The 20,501-nt window shown below is 38.6% G+C and overlaps 1 protein-coding gene and 1 pseudogene across 12 annotated transcripts in view; both read right to left on the bottom strand.

Annotated features, from left to right (window-relative positions):
* The window catches only part of KAT6B (lysine acetyltransferase 6B), a 205,554-nt gene that overhangs the window by 25,734 nt on the left and 159,319 nt on the right, over nt 1–20,501 (bottom strand). For all 12 annotated transcript variants that reach the window (XM_032256484.1, XM_032256483.1, XM_032256488.1 and 9 more), the window contains 3 exons: nt 19,138–19,279; nt 15,841–16,002; nt 12,573–12,666 (listed from right to left, as the gene is read on the bottom strand). In XM_032256484.1, coding sequence (XP_032112375.1) covers nt 12,573–12,666; nt 15,841–16,002; nt 19,138–19,279 — 398 coding nt within the window. The remainder of the gene's footprint in view (nt 1–12,572; nt 12,667–15,840; nt 16,003–19,137; nt 19,280–20,501) is intronic.
* LOC116535436 lies at nt 1,145–12,554 on the bottom strand (annotated as a pseudogene).

Raw genomic sequence — 20,501 nt, 5'->3', positions numbered from 1 at the left:
CCACGCCTGGCTAATTTTTTGTATTTAGGAGAGATCCGTCTCTACTTTCATGGTGTTGCCCAAGCTGGTCACGAACTCCTGAGCTCAAGCTCAGGCAATCTGCCTGCCTTGGCCTCCCAAAGTGTTGAGATTACAATCGTGAGCCACCATGCCTGGCCTGTCATTTTATTTTCATTGGTTAGCTGGAATATGTTTATAAAAAGATGTTTCTGGCCTGGTGCAGTGGCTCATGCCTGTAATCCTACCACTTTGGGAAGCCAAGGCAGGCGGATTGCTTGAGCACAGGAGTTCAAGACCAGTCTGGGCAACAATAATAAGACTACAAAAAAAAAAAAAAAAAAATTAGCTGGGCATGGTGGTATGCACCTGTAGTCCCAGTTACTCAGGAGGCTGAGGTGGGAGGATCTCTTGAGTCTGGGAGATTGAGGCTGCAGTGAGCTGAGATCACACCACTGCATTACAGCCTGGGTGACAGAGGAAGACCCTGTCTCCAAAAAGCTTCAAATTTTTAAAAAATAAAATGATATTTCCTCTCCTTTACTACTTGATTACTTCACTGTACAGTTTATATAGGAAAGGCAGGATAAATGCTTTAATTACAGTTATTTTGCAGTTTCAAGCTAATAAACGGGTTCCTATCATCCTCTAAATCAGTTTCTTTTTTAATAACATTATGAACTTGTGAATTTAAACATTCGATAAGTTGCAATAAATTGCAATTTTTATCTTTATTATTATATTTATTATCTGGTTGCAGCCTCTTCAGATTGACTCTGGAGTCCTTTTGACATGACCCTAATAATTTTTGCTTCCTTGCTGTCTAGTATGACAAGAAGGACTTGTGTTTTGTTTTGTTACAGAAATAACTCTTCGACTTCATGTAAAATGATGACTGTATTTGCCCACATAAAAGGACATATGCAAATTTATTGTGGAGAGTGATGTGCTCCTGTATTACATTTTCTCATGATTTCAGCGAACACCTTTTGATTTTTTCTCATGATTTCTTTCTCATGATTTCAGCAACACCTTCTGCTGTGGAATTATGCTGCATATTTATTTCCATGTGGACACATGGTTATGTGTCTAACTGAATTGCCTTTAATTCACTCAACCAGCTTTATACACTTTAGAAGCATTAATTTAAAACATTTTTGCTGAAAAAAAGAGTTCCTCTATTATGTTAACACAAAGCAGGACTCAATATAAATAATTACAAAACAGAGGTTTTTATATTGGTAAACATGAAAAGGTAGCATGAATACTAGAGTAAAATCATGCTAACCACAAATCTATGGAGGAGAAAAACAATCAGATTTCTAACTAGTATTTTCCTAAACAATTCTAAATAAGTTAAGGAAAATCTTTTGTTTTACCCAATACGAAATGATATTAAGAAAAAAACCACCAACCAACCAACCAACCAAAAAACTGCCTTACAACCAGCTGAAGATATAAATGTGTTGTTTAGGGCCAGGCGTGGTGGCTCATGCCTGTAATCCCAGCACTTTGGGAGGCTGAGGCAAGTGGATCGCTTTTGCTCAGGGATTCGAGACCAGCCTGGGCAACATGGCAAAACCCTATCTCTACTAAAAATACAAAAATTGCCCGGGCATAGTGGTACATGCCTCTAATTCCAGCTGCTCACGAGACTGAGGCAGGAGAATTGCTTGAACCCAGGAGGCGGAGTCTGCAGTGAGCCAAGATCATGCCACTGCACTCCAGCCTGGGTGACAGAGCAAGATTTGGTCTCGGGGGGAAAAAAAAGAAAAGAAAAAGAAATACCATCATGAGAGGGGGTAAATGCAAACAAACTTTTATCTCAGAATATTCTATCTCAAACATAATGTTTCTATTACAAGCTGGAAACTATGTTCAAGGGAAAATAGTTCTCTAGAAACCCAAGCCAGGTGTAGCACTAATTTCAACCAAGCAGAACAAAATCTTTCTTGATCTTGTTTTAACAATGGGTCAGGGCACAGTGGCTCACACCTGCAGTCCCAGTGCCTTGGGAGTCAGGAGGATAGCTTGAAGCCAGGAGTCTGAAACCAGCCTGGACAACAAAGCAAGAGCCTGTCTCTACCCAACTCCCCCACCCCTGCCCCCTGAAAAATAGTCAGGCATGGTGGCATGTGCCTGTAATCCCAGCTACTTGGGAGGCTAAAACAGGACGATCACTTGAGCTCAGGAGTTCAAGGCCACAGTGAGCTATGATCATGCCACTGTACTCCAGTCTGGGTGACAGAGGGGGAAGGGGAAGGGAAAGGAAAAAGGAAAGGAGAGGAGAGGGGAGAAGAGGGGAGGGGAAAGGAGGGGAGCGGAGGGGAGGAAAATGCTTCTCTTCCACATGTCTTAACTCAGTAAATGGAAAACAGAGTTAGAACTATTTCTTCCTCTGCACTGCCACAGCCTCTCTCATGTTTGAAATTGCAGGGCTGTGATGAATTTTGTGTCTGACCCTCTACTACCCTATGAGCAAGGACTAAGCCATTCATCCTTATGTCCTCATCACCTAGACCATCCCTGGCACAGTGTATGTAAAGCATGTTTGTTGAAGGAAGGGATGAAGGGATAAATAAAAGACTGAGAGGAGATCTGAGTTTAAGCACTACTGGTCAAAAGGTAGCTGAATGCATCTGGCAGGTGTTGACACTGATACAAAGAAGTAGATTAACTAGACTCAGGCATTCACTTATTTCCCCCAACAATTCTATTGTGCATCCTCTATGTGCTAGGCACTGTGCTCGTGGCTCGGAGTTCGGCCATGACCAAGTCTCTGCCCTCTTGATGGTCCGGATAAGGTTTCATTTTGTTCCAGTTACTGCTGAAAATTAGGTTATTCTCTCTCTCTTTTTTTTTTTCTTCCTGGAAGATATCACATTAGTCCAGATTAGGTTATTCTCATACCAATTATTTGAATGGGATTTGTACAGTAGTGGGTTTCACTGCAAATGCCAGTCAATGTTAGAAATCCAAACAGACAAAAAATTTGTTTGGAAAAAAAAAAAAAAAAACCACCTGCATGCCAAAACTTGAAAAAATTCTGAGCTATGTAAGGCAAAACAGTAGCTTTCAGAAAAAAATGAGAGAGACTGCAGACCGTATGTTTCATATTTACAATGTTTTCATTGAGGCAATGAATACAAACTATTCTATAAGAGCTATTTATTTGCTCTTATTTATGACAAGCTTAGCTTAAAAAAGGATACACAAATAAATCATTAGCTGCACTGTCTCATGCAACTCATTTCAATGCATTCAGTAACAGTCAACCTCTGAATAAATCACTGAGAGCTCAATTTTCAACCTTGATGTTATCTTTAGCATATTAAAATATATTGTACTTCAGACCAATGTAATAAAACAGTAATGGCAAAAGCTTTTAGTGTAACATATTATAATGAGAAAATAAGGAAAAATAGCCATTTTCCTTATTATATTACAGACTAGAATCCTATTCAAATAAATGTCATCACTATACTTGATTACACAGGTCAAAATATGTCTTCCAAAACCCAGCAAAAGCCCAAGGATACAGCTGCTGGTCCAGTATTTTCCTACAAGTGTCATGGGGATGAAGGTGGGAGGCTCCTTATCTTAGAAAAGACTATGAAGTACTTAAGTACCATTTCAAAAGCATAACTTATGATTCTTTAATGATTGCCTTGACTGCACTCATCCAGGAGTGTAGCTGCTGGGAAGGCTAGGTAAAGAGAAGCTTTCTTGACAGCTTCTTATGGCTAAAGCTGGAATTTTCCTTCCAAAATAAATGCAATCAAGAAATGAATTATCTGATAAGAGAACAAGTAAGGAAAAGATAAGTATCTCTTCAACCAGCTATGTATAAATGTGGATTATGTCACAGCTCTGCTTTCTCTGCCCAAGGTTTCACGCAGACAGTGACATCTTCTTTCTGATGCAACTTAAATGATCTTAAGATAGAGGCTGAATGTCAGCAAAAGTACCAGACCTCCAAAGAAGACAGGACATACCAGGCATCATTTGGAAGTCAGTAAACCAGTGCTGCCTGTTCATGTTCTAGTAAAATAAAATTCTCCCTAAGAATCACACACAAGAAAGGAAAGCACATTTTAAAAGCCCTTCCCGTAATAATTAATGTAACATTTGTTCAACAAATAATAAGAACCTACTAAGTGCCAGGCTCTTCTAGAAGGTCAGAATGCAGCAGAGAGCAAAGTCCACACTCTCGTGAAGCTTACTTTTGGGCAATCAATAATAAATACAGTCATGCACCACATAATGACGTTTAGGTCAATGATGGACCACATATTCAAAGATAGTCCCATAAGATTATAACAGCATATTTTTACTGTACCTTTTCTATGTTTAGATACAAAAACGCCCTTATGTTACAACTATTAATACCTACGGTATTCAGTATAGTAACCTGCTGTCCAGGTTGGTTGCCTAGGCGCAATCAGCTATGCCACATAGCCTAGGTGTGTAGTAAGCTATGCTGTCTAGGTTTGTCTAAGTACACTACATCAGTGAAATTGCCTAATGGTGACATTTCTCAAAATAAATCTCAGTTTTTAAATGATAAATGACTGTATATAAAAGACCTATGCGATTTTATCAATGACTGCACTTGCTTAGCCTAGTTTTTTGTTTGTTTGTTTTGCTAGTCCCACTAGAGAGAGAGAGAGAGAGAGAGAGAGAGAGAGAGAGAGAGAGAGAGAACTACCAAGTAACACAAGTCCCTAAGAGATGCTGTCATGGTCCCTCGAAGCGCACCTTTGAGGCTTGGTTTGTAGGGCCCATAAATGAGGGAAAGTAGAATATTTACTCTGCAGCCTCTCCAAGACAGACTCAAGTGAGTACTTCATGATCTCCCCACTCATGGATATGACAGAATTTACACAGCTCCCCAGGGTAAATGGGTGAGGCGGCTAGAGGTGAGACGACAGGCACTGGAGTTCTGGGGACACCCAGGAGCAAAGCGAGCAATATCTCTGTTACCCGTACCCATTCTCAGGTCTTATCTTGGGAAGCGCAGCCCTAAGCTGACCACATGGTGCAGAGACACCCAGAGACCCCTGCTAGAGAGTACAGTTTCTCACCAGGGCCTTGAGGGCCCAGATGCAGCTCCCGAGGGGAAGGCGTGTGCCCTGATACTATGCTCAGCCTGCCCTCTGGGAGAAGCCAGTGCCTCCCGCACAGCCCTGGTTCCATGAGACTTAACACAGACAGGCGAAAGGGGTTACCGGAATCCAACCAACTGGACTTCTAAATGGAAACTCCTGCTTTCCAGAGAAGATAGGCCAGTGGGTATTAAACATTTATTTCAAGAAAGCAATTTTCAGGTAGAATGAGAAACCACTCAGTCTCTGCTTAAAAACATTCTTAAGTTTCAGTTAAGTTGTTCTTTGAAAAGTTTGTAAGTGGAAGCTCTTTTAAACAAAATAATCCATGAAGGCAGTCTGTGAAAACTAGAAGTTAGTAGCTGGCAACCCAAACTACTATGACATGTACTCCTGTATTTAGCCATCCTATAATACAACATTTAAGCCAGTAACTTGCATCTAAGATTCTGGGAAGAAGCAGCTTTCTCTCTGACAGAGTGGATATGATTAGCCTCCTGACATCATACCCCTCTAGGTAGAGATGAAGTATGTGGCTTTCTTCCTATGGACTTAGACGGGCAGAGAAGCAGGGAGCAAGAAACCAGAGAGAAGATGCTTTTCTCTTCCAATGTGGTGCTTCCTCAAGAAATCAGCCAAGAACGATTAAGAGGCTAAAGGAGAGACAAGCCCGGGGATCTCTATGGATGTGTGTGGTTGTGGTACCTAAAGAAGAAATCTCTACCATTAAACCAGAGGAGGAAAGAATGACGGTGCAGAAAACCACAACGATGAATACTCAAGCGAGAAAGGAACGAAGGTACTAAATCATACCCCAAAAGATCTTTAAAAGTTTATTTATTTCCTGCTTTCCTAAAACGTGGTTGGTTGTATATGTGTGAGGTGGCAGGGGGAGGGGAGTATCATTTCTAAAAAAGGGAACACGTGGAAGCATGCTGCAAACCACACTTAAGACAGGAGCCAAGTTCATAACCTGGTGGCACAGAACTGGGCCATTTGCACCATCTTCTAGCAGCGCTGATTAATTATAGACTCCATTTTTAAATAGTGCACAGACCTCACAAAAGCCAAGGTGAACCCTCAGCATGTAAGAGGCAGCAAAGGGGATTTCCTGAAGTGAACGCCCAATTCATTCAATCACTCTGCTTCCTATGGTTACAGCCTTGTTCCATAAGGACTGCCCGATACCTCAACACTGAATAAAGAAAGCCAAAAACTGAACCTGCGGACACATTTTTATGATTATACTACAAACAAACATACTAATTTTAGAAATGCCTGAATGTACCATTGATACTTAACTGATGAGCTTGGCATTAATGGATATTCAATGGCAAGTTTATCTGGTCTCAAAAAACTACAGACTTAAGTTTGCAGACTTTTGGACCCGGCTGTCCTTTACCCTTTATAGCTTTCATTACATGTACCTCCGCCCCCAACAAAAAAGAAAAAGTTAATCTGAAATTTAGAATCTTTATAGTTCTAGTTAGTAGGTTTGAGTATTTTAGTTAGGAGAGAATATTGAATTTCATCAAATGCCAGTTCTGACTTTTCCCCTCAATTTTTTCCATCAGCACTGCTCTTTCTGCTTCCTGCTAATGGACACACACATGTTCCAGGCTCTACAGCTTAAAAATAAAGACAACGAGGTTCCTATGCCCCCAGCACTTGACAGTCAAGCTTTTTTTTTTTTTTTTTTTTTCCAAAGACAGTCTTGCTCTGTTGCCGGAATGCAGTGGTACAATCTCAGCTCACTGCAACCTCTGCCTCCCAAGTAATTCTCCTGCCTCAGCCTCCCACCTAGCTGGGACTACAGGCACACACCACCACGCCCATATTTTTGTATTTTATAAAAATACGAAAATACAGTAATTTTCGTATTTTTAGTAGAACTGGGGTTTCACCATGTTGGCCAGGCTAGTTTTGAACTCCTGGCCTCAAGAGATCTGCCTGCCTCAGTCTCCCAAGATCTACCTGCCTCGGCCTCCCAAAGTGCTGGGATTATAGGCATGAGCCACCACACCTGGCCCAGATCTTGGTTCCTAAATACTGTTCTCCACTCTAAGGAATGAAGGCTCTTAGGAGAAACGGATGATTCCATGACTGGCTTAAGAAAAGGATAAGCTAAACCTGGACCATAGTCCTGTGGCAGAAAGGAAGAAAGAATCCACAAGACAGAAGCATGTGGAAAAGACACAAGAACCCACTTGAAATAGTTGCTGCTAAATAAATGCAGGATAATTTGATGTTTGGGCGACATCAAAATCAATCATGGTAACAACAAGTTATAACCTAGAGAGTAAAATTAAAACCCATAATTATATTAAAAAATTAAATAAATGGGGAAGAAGAAACAACTCTTCCTTATGGAATGCCAATTAATAAATTATAGAAAGAATGGAATTAGAAAATTACCATTTGGTAATTATCATAGTAATAATTATTTTAGATAAGAGCCATAAATGAATGGTAAAACTAGAATGTGAAAATTATAGGAGAATTGATATTTATATAATCCCAAAGTATCTTCTCACCAGATACTTACTGATTACAAACGGAAAAATGGTAATTTCACAGTGAAGAAACCTGGCAGGTACCACCTTAACCCAGTGATGAGAAAAATATATTATCATATGATCCTGATGCACAGGGGGGACGGTCATTTCTATGGTACTCCTGCCAAAAAATGTACAGCCTGAATCTAATCATGAGGAAACATCAGATAAGCCCAAATTGAGTCATACTGTACAAAATAAATGGCCTGTATACTTCAAAAATACAAAAATCATGGAAACACAAAGCAAAGCAAAACAAAACAAAAAACCAGATACTATTCCAGATTAAAGGAGGCTCCAGGGACATAGTAACTACATACTGCATGTGATCCTGGAGGAGGAGATTTTTTTTTCCCTCTAGAAATAACATCAGTATAAACTGGCAAAATTTAAAATTTGAACAACATGCATAGATTAATATCTTGATTTTAATAATTTGTATTGTGGCTATATATGAGAGCATCTTTGTAAAAAAACACTGCAATATTTAAGGTGCAACATGTCTTCAACTTACTCTCAAATGATTCTGAAAAAAAATATGAGAGAGAAAGAGAGAAACAAAGGGAGAGAGAGATTCAGAATAACAGAGCAGAAAACAGATGTGATAAAATGTGAACATGTGCAACAATGCATGGGAATTTTTGGTATTATTCTTAGAGCTTTTCTCTAAGTCTGAAATAATTTCAAAATTAAAGAAAAAAATAGTGAAATGGAGAAAGTATTCCTGGGCAGCCCCAGCAGCAGAAGCAGTCCAGGGCTGGGGAGGGAGCACTCTGCGGCCCCAGTGCCCAGCAGCAGCTGGAAGAGCAGCTCCTTGCCTTGCTGGTGTGAGGCTCTGAAGAAGAAACTGCAGACGTTTTGCTGGCAAGGGAGTTCTCGAAGTTCTGAGGTGTCTGGTGGGGATGGAGAGAGAGGGAGAGGGAGAGGGAGAGGGGGAGAGAGAGAGAGAGAGAGAGAGAGAGAGAGAGAGAGAGAGAGACACTTTACAGAGATGGAGAAAACTTTAAAATTTTCTGATTGAGAAGGAGAGGGAATCCTGGAATCCAAGAGGAAAGAAAGTATTCTCAACCAATCCAAGATAGTCACTCTCTCCTCCACCCATTCCAGTTGTGGACAAAGAGTCACAAAACCCCTTAGGGAGTTTATGAGCAAATTGGGAGTTGATGCCCTTTAGTCACTCTGGCCAAACTCTGCAAATGGCCTCCTGGAGAGCCATGCTCTGATAAATCCCAGAGAAGCTTGTCTAGTGAGGGAAAGACAATTGACTTATTTCGCAAGCAGCACATGGTCCCATGGATGACCAATCCACCTCACTCGGCTGCCCTGAAGAACAGTGTTCAAAGCTCTACATTTGCAGTTCTTTACACAGACGGTCCCTGGCTTACAATGGTTTGACTTTATTATGGTGTGAAAGCAATACCATTCAGTAAAAACCATACTTGATCCATTCCTGGGTTAGTGATATGTGATACAGCAGTCTTACATGAGATATTCAACACTTTATTATAAAATTGGCTTTGTGTTAAGATTATTTTGCCCAACTATAGGGTAATGTTAAGTGTTCTAAGCACATTTAAAGTAGACCAGGCTAAGCTATGATGGTAGGTAGATTGGGTGTATTAAATGTATTTTCAATTTATGATATTTTCACTTTACAATGAGTTTATCAGCCCACCGACCCATTGTAAGTCTAGGAGCATGTATATATACACAACGCGTTATTCCACCCACGTCTGTAATCAAGAGTGCAAGTGGGCGGCTGTATCTTTCTCCCTGCTTATACCTTGTCTCAGCTTACTAAACTGCAATTATAAAGATCTACCTGATTTACAACCTCATTTGACTTACTGAAAATACATCCCTGACCAAAAGACCCCAGGCTCATGTACAAAATAGAAATAAAATAAATTTAACCATTAAAAGTCTTTTGAAAAACCATAGCGGATTTTAGAAAACCTGCAACCCTAGTTAGCTTTCTTTCTTGGGCTCCAAATTATGAGATTAAAAATGATCATGAGAGGTCATGTGACTCATCCCTACCTTCTGCAAAAGGCTGGATTTCAATCATTCTGGAAAGATATTTATCTACCATTACTTTAAGTAACTTCCAAGAGAAGGTGCTATTAATTTCTTCAGCAACCTACTCTATCTTCCTTAAAACTTTTAGAGCCAAGAAATTCTTTTGGTTTTAAATTGAATTTCTATTGGGTTTACACCAGTTCCCATTTTCTTTGAGTGCTATAAAATTCTTCCCCTAGTCTCCCTTTCTCTGAGGGAATAACACCAATCCCTTTCCAACTTTTTTTTTTTTAACTATTACAAAAGTTTAAAAAAAAGTCTAATATGAAAATGTACATGACCTAATTTTTACATCATAGTAAAACAGGCCCTCTGGAGAGAGGACATGGTTTCTCCGCTGAACAGCCATTATTTATACTCGTTCCAAGGCTTCTAACATGATGATACTATTTCCTCGTATTACCACCATTCCAATATTGTTCTGTTGACTGCTAGTTGCCATCTCCACGCATTCATCTATCACAAGATTCATAATGGGATCAAATCCCCGCAATATTCCTTGGACATGTCTACCACCATTTAATTTCAATGATAACTTCTTGTCCATAAATATTTTCAACTCAGGAGGGTGAGCTTTGCTCATGATGGCTAATCCGCGGGCTCACAGAGCCCTTTTCAACTTTATTCAAACCTTTCACCACACTCTCTAACTCACTCCAATAGGGACAATGCTAAGTGTACAGGAAGGAGAAAATTGAAAACCACACCCTCAGCACCTCACTGCCTGGTCACATCCTGGTGGACAGCATTCATCAGTGTGGCCCTGAGCCACTCATTAAAGATTTTAATGTGTTCTGTAGTTTAAAAATACAAGATAGATTCTAATAACAGTTTCCGCTAAAATGGTTAAAATAAAGACATAGCATTTGAAGATGATATCTGTTACCCGGATTGTTTGTTCTCTTATGTAGAAGGTCTTAGTGGCAGATTATGCTGCACAAATAAGATGCTACTGAATTTAGAGCTTAAACTTTTACCTACTAAGTACCAATTCCTTTTTAATTTTAGGTAGACAATTATTGTGGACAGCAACCACATCAATTTGAAATTTAATTTTTATCAATAAAATTGAATTTATATAATCGAACACATGTTATTATATAGGAAACTGTTCTACTGGATACAGAGAAGTTGGAAGTCTGACACCTCTGTCAATAATTATCACAAAAGGGTGAACAGAGTGGAAGTGTGATGCCATATAGAATATGGAACCAATAAAGGTATGACATAAAATTCCAGGAGGTAGGGTCAAAAAGCAGAGATTCTTCAGCTGGCTCTTAACAATGGGCAGGATTTTTAATAAAGTCTAGGAAAGGAGGAGGTGATCATTTCAAGGAATGGAATGTACAGACCAAAAACGGAGGTATAGGATCATGCTCAGAATATTTGAGAAAAAGGAGATTAGCAGATAAAAAAGCTTAAACGATAGGCTGGAACTAGACGTTGGAAGACCTTGAATACTGAGCTAAGGAACTGCCTTATTCTGTAGGTATACAGATATGACCACAAATTTAAGGCTGGATGGCTGCTATGCATACCAGAAACTACATTTATGAACTACTTATGAATGTTAGCCACACAAAACTACAGAACAAGATAAATGGTTTTGCCCTTAGAAATGATTACAGCTAGGACTCCATAAAAATAAAAATGGTACACTGCATTTGGTAGATGGCCCTCCTTGGGATTACTGGTTTCATGGATATCTAGGTCAGGAAAGTATAGATAAGATTAGGGTAATGAATTAATAACTAAAAATATTATCTAAAAATAGAAAAATAATCAAAATTCTTCTTTTAAAAGAATCACATTCTTCAATGTCAATAAATTATATAAATCAGTCCAAAACTGCTATTCAGTTATTTTATACTTTAATCAGACCTTAATCTTTTAATACCTAATAATATGGCTTTAGATTCACTATATTTCTTCATGGTTTTCTGTGAGCACATTTACATTGTGGTTTTGGCATCTGATGTACCTAATGAAGATTGTGCAAAGTCCTAAATTTCCCTCCTTTAAGTTAATAATCAGACAAACTGCAATCTGGTAATCAAGAAGGACCTGGTTCCTAGTGACACATGACCAGAAATGACTATTATGGGATATCTGGTCATCGTGTTATCTAGATATTTTGAATCAATTCTCCAAATGTACCCCTAACACTACATTTACATATCCAGTAAAATATAAACAAGAAGGAAAAAAACTACCAATTTTTAAAAACATTATCCGTGTGCATACTTTTATATATTATTCCGGTTTTAATTGAGGAGGCTCAGAAGATATGAGTGTATATATGATAAACCTCAGACATAATTTCCATAATAGAAAAGGGAAATTAACAAAACAAGGTAAGAGTTATTTCTACCAGCAAGGCCCAAGATATGCTGCCTAGAGAATTATTTTTCTAAATGGAAATATACCTTTCCTGCTTTGTACTGTACAAGATTATAGGCAAAATTTTAGAGAGCTGAAAATCCTTTCAAATAATACTTCCTTTAGCTTTAATCACGAATAATTGCCTCTTTTGGTGCTAATGAGCATGAGCACCACAAAATGGAATGTAATTCTGCCGGTTCATTCAGGGTAATGGCTTTGCATGTGAGGGCCGCTGCCGAGAGATCTAGTCTCAATTTCCTAGAGTACAATCACTGAGCAGCAGTACATTTTTCAATTGAGGAAGATGTTCTAACCTATGTAAATATAAATAGAAAACCCATTATCTATTGATAAAAACAACAATGCAGGTTAAATAAAGTTTTATGTGTTACTGTTTCCTGTAACAGCCATCAGCTTCCTGAGATCAAGAAAGTAAATAAAGTACTTCACTTACTGAAATCAATGAGAAACCGTCCAAATCCTTGCCTTTGGTGCTGGGGCATGATCATTATGCAGGAGACATTATACTTCTGCTGGCAAAGCTTTTCCTGAGGGAAGGAGAAACAGATCGAGTATGTCAGAGCCCTGCTGAAGTGGGCAATTCCCTGCACCTGCCACTATCCTTGTAAAACTGTCCACTAAAGAAAGTCAGTGGGTTAGGTCGAGATCAAGCAGAAAAATCCTACTATATTAATCAATTAAACTAGCAACTAACAATAAACCATTGACTCTGGGCATGCCTTTCAACTACATCTTTATTCTTGAAAGTCAGTACCATAAAATATGAATAAAGAATCCAAGGAAATATAAACCAAATAAAACAGAATACAGATAGAATAAAAGAAATGCTTTCTTTGCTCAAACAACTTCAGAGACAGAGAAAATAACATCCTAGGGAGTCACCCAGTGTAGTAAGTCAGGATTTAGCCAGCTATCTTGCTAAATATAATAATAATCTACAACTCTGCAACAGCAATCTGTCTTCTGCCTTTGGGCAAATGCCCCAGTGAAACTAAAACAGTATCTGTGTGGGTAGATGTGCACAAATATATTTCTCCTATGAATAAAAAGTCAATGTAAAAAGCTAGAAAAATAATTAATTTCTATTTCAAAACAGGAAAACAAAATGAAACAAAAAGACAACAACAAGAAACCCCAAAGCCTCCAAACAAAAGGTTAGACCAAAATATTACTGACAGTCTGAAATCAGGACGAAGACTGGGTAGCACATGGTAAGAAACAGCTCTTACAGTTAAAGAAGAATTTGCAGCTTTCATGGGAGGTGGCATCAGAGCAGCAATTTTTTATTCAGAGTACACAGAAGTTGCCAAAACCTACACAGAGATCTGGAAAAGGCTTTTGAGGTCGTGGATGCTCTGGCCAAATATAAACCACAAATAAGATTGACCACAAATGGTACCAACCACACCAAAGAATTACTTCAGAACACCCAGATCTTTAATGAACCAATTTGAAAGATCACAGGAGATGGTTGTGGAAAAAACCCTACAGGGCAGAATTGAAGATTTCTTTGTGAAAAAGATGTACTCCCAAATTTTGCACATTTGTAGCTGTCTATGGAGCCTCTGAAAAAATGAGGGGGAAGCAATGTGTGTCAGTTTTCCTAAGAAGATGAATTGTCCATCACTGAATGTGCACGTCAATGGCAAAGGTTGAAGTAATTCGTCTGTTTTGCAAAGTTAGACAAATGGGTCACTCTCTCTAAAAAGAAATGTACTCTGGGTTAAGAGAATTCCTCCTTGATGCCATTCCTTTCTTTGTCCAGAAGCATTTCCACCTTTCGGAGTTTTTAAAAATCCAATATGTAGTGATCCTTCTTCTCCCACCCCCCCAAACTTAACATGTTACTACAGCTAAATTCTAAGCTATGGATAAAATAACTGCTCCATCTTTCCTTTCTGTTAGAGCCATCTACTACGTGCTTGGAAAGTCATATGCATGTAACAATTTGTACTGAACCTTTCTAGGTCATTCCGGCCCTTCTCTGGCTAACCTTGAACTGTCATTCTAATAACCTCTAGAATTTGGTTCAAGAATAGCCCCAAAGGGCCAGAGTCCTCCAGATTCCAATTGACACAAGAATACGGTTTAGTTTCATCTTTTAGTCTTTTAACATGGTTATTTTTTAGATTAATTTTTGTTTCACTACACTGCCAAGGAATATTAGTATTCCAAAATAGTAGGAAATGACAGCAGCTGCTGCCGTGCTATAGAAGAAGCTGTGACAAAATGAGAAAAGTTGAGCTAGTTCTGAGTAAAATGTTGGGTACCCTGGGAGGGAGAGAGGCAGAAATTCAAACTTCAAGAATCACCACCAACTCTACACATGGCTGCTACTCGGCGGCCAACACAAGACTCAGGAGCAGGATGGTCAGTGCAGCACAAGCAAGGCGGGCACCGTTAAGCCTGTGTTTAAACCCACAGACACCAAAAGAAACACCATTTTCTAACAGGAAGGATGCAATCATTATTCTTATTAAGTCTCTGGAGAAAAATGATCTTGACAAACCTACATAAAAGGTAAGGTGTTTTATTTATTAATCATATAAATAGATTCCCTATTGATTGTTTTATTCAGTGTTAATTCTCTATCATCTTTTGAATTTGGAATGTGCAAATTAACTTTCTTCTTTTTCACTGTAAAGCTTTGCCAAATATGTGGATTAAAACACTGAGGCAGTTTTCCATGAATGCTGTTACTTATTTTTGCTTATGATCTTTGGGGTTGATTCTTAAATTCAGGACAGCTATAGTTTGCAAGTACCTTCATATATATTCTATCTTTTGAAACTCCATGAAAATGGCACTTTTATAAAGCATCCCATTTACACTGTGAAAGAGCAGATGCATTAAAATTCACATATCACCTAATATAAAAAGTATATCATAAAATAAATAAAATATAGAGTTTGGACCTTCTGCCTAAAAGTTTCATAATTATTGTCTCTATTTAGGTACCATTCTGGTACATTTAACTACTCCCCAGGAGCCTCAGAAAAGTTAACGTCATTACCTGGTGAACATCTCCAAACTCAGTTTTCCTTTATTGCAAAGGAGTTAATTGTTTCTCAGAAGCCATTGAGCAGAAGAATGTGAGTGAACTGCTCTGAACCAGTGAAAAGGACAAGCTATATCCCCTCAGTATGTCGATGTTTTTCCCACTCTAACAGGTAGAAATACTTAAGCTTTCTAAAGGTGAGATTGCTTTAGAACTTAAAACCATAGCAGAGAGAATAAGAGACAAAGTGTAAAATCAGTCATTTAATCAGCTTGACTATCCAAATGCCAATGTCCTAACTCACTGAGACACTGTTGACCACACAGGGAAGGCAACAAGGAGAAAGGAGAATTTTCTCTTCAATGCTACATACATTAAACTGAAACCTTTCTGTTGACACCACTTAAAGGGAAAGTGGAAATAAGCTTAATACTGAGAAAATCAAAGATGCTAAGTGTTCCACAAGGCAGCAATTATAATGTCATCAAGACGGCACATAGTGTCGCGGTCCTCTACACACTTACTAGGCACCATGTTTTTTGTTTTCATCTTTTAAAATGAGCTCTGAACAAGAACCTGAGCTTTTCAAAAACACATGTCACTTGTTCAAACTACAGTCATGAAAAAGCCCTGTTCAAAGAATTGGGCTCTACCAAAAACATTTTGAAAAAGAAAATGAAGGTCATGCTGGCTCTTGTTTTACCTTAGAGAAGTATCCAACCAGATGACAGCCCTTTTCATCATTTTTTGTAAGGACATAAAAAAGGAATGGCTCGACATCATAATACAACGTTTTGTGGTCCAGGAAGAGCTTGGCTAACAAGCAAAGGTTTTGGCAATAAATTTTGCTCATATTCCCATCAACCTAGCAAAAAGAAACAGACAACATTATTTAACATAAAAATACTGCTCCATAGAAAATTGTTTCTTCTATATGGTATTTCAGAAAGTACATTAATTTTATTTCCAAATCCTAAACTGAGAGATTAAAACACTCTATTAAGCAAGTACAGCTTTAACCAGAAAACAGCTGTCACTGGCAAATCAGAATTCCACATTTTCTCTTAAATTAGGGTATATTTAAGATAGTTTAAATTTCTCTTTATGCTACCAAAGGAGAGCCAAACTACTAACAAAGAAGTAATTTTTACTTGTAGTTTACTCTGAGTTAAAAATGATTAGGCATGTCTTCTCTCTTTACTTGAACCAAATAAATTGGTATTAAGGAAATATAAACAGATCAAAATACTTCTCAAGTAAGTTAAACTTTACGTTGTTTCAAAAGGGCTTCACATAAAACTAAAATAAATGAACTGAATTATTCTGATTCCCCACAAGTGTGGATTAGCGTTTCCATTTTGGTTTTATCCCAAGCATCAATTTAAATATAATTGGAAAAGATAAAATATCTATGTTGGGAATACTTACAGAGAAAGTGATATGAATTTCAACCTACAATAAGCACCATGATTACAGTCTACTTCTCTTCAAAATAAAAGAATCAAGGTGTGATACTGATGGCTATAGACGGGAGGCTAGGTACAGATGCCAATTTCTTTGATCAAATGTAGTTACTTGTTGAAAACAGAAAACACAGCAGATTCAAGAAGAATTTCCCTAGCACTTTTCTTAAGGGAAATAGATATTTGCTAACCAGAGCTCTTAAACAATGAACTTGACCATTCTCAGGTCTCCTGTGGACCATACGGGTTCTCATCTTGCACAAATTATTTTTAGATTTCATATAACTATTTCCCTTGGATGAAACCTAGGTCCCATACATAGCAACACAATCAAATATGGGCAACGGGCACAGAGGATACAATTCTCCCTTTAATTAAAGGAAGTTTTCATGTATTTGAGAGTATGGCCCTTTTGGAAATGGCAGTATATTACAAAAAGGAAAGAAGGAGATACACATTATCTGTGAACCAGAAAAATAGAGAGGTGACAGTGCGGAAGAAAATTCTGATCAGCTGTGAAAGGTGTAAGAGGAATATATAAAGAGAAGACAGGAAAATCATAATCTATGATTATTCTTCATTTATTTTATAAGCTTTTTAAGGAAACTGCTGGGAGAAAAGCTGCCCAAATGTTAGTCTCCATTAACTCGGATTCTAGAATAGGGACCTTGGTACTTATCAAATCCAGCTCCTCATTTGTATAAGCAAATTTTACATTCATGCTTCTGATGCTTCCCCTCTCATCTCTGTATGGTCCAAAAGCGCCTGCCTGAAAGAACAGCCCATTCTTACCAGCCTAACCAGACTGATTCCTTGCCCCTGAGAGGATGTTCCATGGATTTATGGGAGCTTCAATCCCAATGCTGACTCACACTGATTTATTAAATTACTTAAGGCCAACAATGTGTTTTGAGCTTTGAGAAACAATGTTTTGGCTGGAAGAAAAGATTTAAGGCATCAAGGAAGGAGCCAATAGGAAAGCTGAACTTCTGACATTAGCTCTGTCACCTCCACTGGCTGGGGCTGGTGGGGTAGCATAATCAACGGGAAGGTCAGGCAACATGTATTCAGCCTTCCCTCTAGCCCACTGGTTCTTCCTGGGGATGATTCTGCCCCCCAGGGCATGTTTGGCTATGTCTGGAGACAATTTTGGTTGGTATAACTGGAGGGGCCAGTGAATGAGTAGAGGCCAGAGATGCTGCTAAACGTCCTACGCTGTATAGCACAGCGCCTACAACAAAGAACTCTACGGCTTAAAATGTCAATAGTGCCCAGATTGAGAAACCCTATGCCTAGCATTTAGTAAGAACTAATATATCACCTAACCATCCCAGTAACAATACCCTGCTTCCTCCAAGCTTGCCAAAAGAGCCTGATAGAAAAGAGGAGGCTTTTAAGAAACATCGTAAGACACAACTGGAGTTTCCTGTGTTCTCTGATCAGTCTTGGGGAAAAACTAGTGGGCACAAGCCTGTCTGAGAAGGAGCCTGGTCCATGTGAGAAACCTACAACGTTCCCTTTATGTAATATGATGGCAAGAAACTACAGGCCAGAAATAAAGAGAACTGTAAGGCAGAATAGTAAATCTCAGCCTGAACAATTCAGAAAAAGAGAATCCAGAAGTGAAACTATATTTCAGAGAAAGAAGACATCATATCTGCTGTACAAGGCAGGCTTGTTCCGAGCACCCAGGAATGAGCATCAATGCACACCAAAATGCGTCACAGAGGAGAAAATGCAGTAGACAATAGAAGGGTACAAGTGGAGGGAAGAGCATGAAGGAGAGAAGTGAAAAGCCTTGCAAACAGACAATAACATGGAACAAAGGCATGGTCTCCTCAAGGTGGAACTGACACAGCTGAACTGAATCCCTCAAACTGACAACAGATACATAATGAAACAATGCAACTATATACAGGCAAAGGCCTGCTACTAAATCAATTCTGGAAATACAAAATGTCTTCAAGAAACCCACAATGACAGACATATGGCCACAAGGGGTTCCTGTGAACAGCAGAGTTCTTCAGGGGTGGCCATCTACCCAGATGGGGGGAGAGTTCCAACATCTGCTAGGGTCTCACCAAAAGGATTATCCATCCTGCCAAGAAGTGGATGGAAACACAGGTGGTTGTGTATTGAGGAGATATGTACAGCTGCTCAATTCCCTGGAAGAGTAAGCACCTGCCAGACATTGGCTGGAGCTGCTGAACAAAGCTCATTTCTCCTGCCAAAGAAAGTGGAATTTACAAAGAGCTGAGGAGATCATAAATTCATTGGTGAATATATCTGGTGTAGACAGGGATTTGGGGGAAGACAAAAATGTTAATGTGATGAAGTAGGGATCCTTCATCAATCTAAATGGTTGCTTAATATGGTTAGATAAACATTCCAAAACATGGAGATGTTTTAAAGGAGAGTCTGAATCTCACTGTCAAAATTAAATATACTTTGCACCTTCTAAACACAAATCAGCACATAGTCAACAATTAGGAGCACCAGACTTCAAAAAGCTGAATTTTTTATTTATACTTGCTTACCTCAAATACTGAAAGGTCTTTCCTTCGGTAAATTTCATTTGCTGGAGGATGAAACCATCCGCACTTCTTTGAGTGTCTTAGCAAAATATTTTTACTTTTCATATATTTAAGACAGAATTCGCACAGGTAAAGCTTTGGTAATCTGTTAAAGTTTAAAAATCACAGAATCTATCAGACTGATTATACTGTTCAGAGGGGAAGATTAAATATTGTTCAATTTTCTCTAAGTCATAAAAAGGCCAGGTGCAGTGGCTCATGCCAGTAATCCCAGCACTTTGGGAGGCTGAGACGGGCAGATCACCTGAAGTCAGGAGTTTGAGACCAGCCTGGCCAACGTGGTGAAACTCTATCTCTTATAAAAATACAAAAATTAGCTGGCATGGTACACATGCCTGTGGTCCCAGCTATTCAGGAGGCGGAGGCAGGAGAACTGCCTGAGCCCAGGAGATGGAGGTTGCAGTGAATCGAGATCACACCACTGCACTACTCCAGCCTGGGCAACAGAGTGAGACACCGTCTCAAAAAAAAAAAAAAAAAAAGAAGAAGAAGAAGAAGAAAACCAATAGTAAAGAGAGAATGTAAAAACCACCTTACATTATTTTTCGATATAATCCATATCCATAATATGTGCTGCCTTTACTTTGTGAACAAATCATTTGTTTCCTTTCAAATATCCTATGTAAAGAAAGGTTTACAGATGTGGAACCAACACCCTAAAAATCAACTTAATAGGGATACTATCCTGTCAAGGGACCAAGCATATTTTTCTTAATTCAGGTTTACTATATTATTTCCAATTATATATGGTCAGTGGTAGAACTATAACAATATTTTACTTAGAAGTGAATTTATTATTTTTAGACAATCTGCATATATATGAGGCAGAGAAGTCCTTGACCTTAGTTGTTACCATTTCCACTTCTGGAATAGGTAACTTTAAAGTTATTATCATAGATCTATATATGGTCTAATGCAGTAAACGGCAGGGCTGAAAATCAAAAGACCTAATTTGTGTTCTAGCAATTCCACTGTCACTTTGAGTAAAAGACAAATACTTCTCTTCCCCGCTGACTGTTTCTCCACCTTAAAAATCAGAACACTTTTTATTTCCATATCTTAATGAACATTGCTAGTATTTACTAGAAAACATTTAGAAGCACCTTCAAGGTCTTCGGAATATAAGAATGGGGAAAAAGGTTTTCGAGAGAGAGAGACACAGATGAGACTACTTTCAAAATTTGCACTTACGTACAAATTTTATTCAAAGCTTTCAGAGGACATGGTTTATGATTATCTATGCAAATTAAAGCTCACATTCATTTTTTAAAAAATTGTTCAAGAACACACAACCGAATGGTATAAGC

The sequence above is a fragment of the Sapajus apella genome, unplaced genomic scaffold (genome assembly GCF_009761245.1).
Source record: "Sapajus apella isolate SASKATOON/1434 unplaced genomic scaffold, GSC_monkey_1.0 scaffold94, whole genome shotgun sequence".
NCBI classification, from domain to species: domain Eukaryota; kingdom Metazoa; phylum Chordata; class Mammalia; order Primates; family Cebidae; genus Sapajus; species Sapajus apella.
This window is presented reverse-complemented; position numbering and strand designations above follow the sequence as displayed.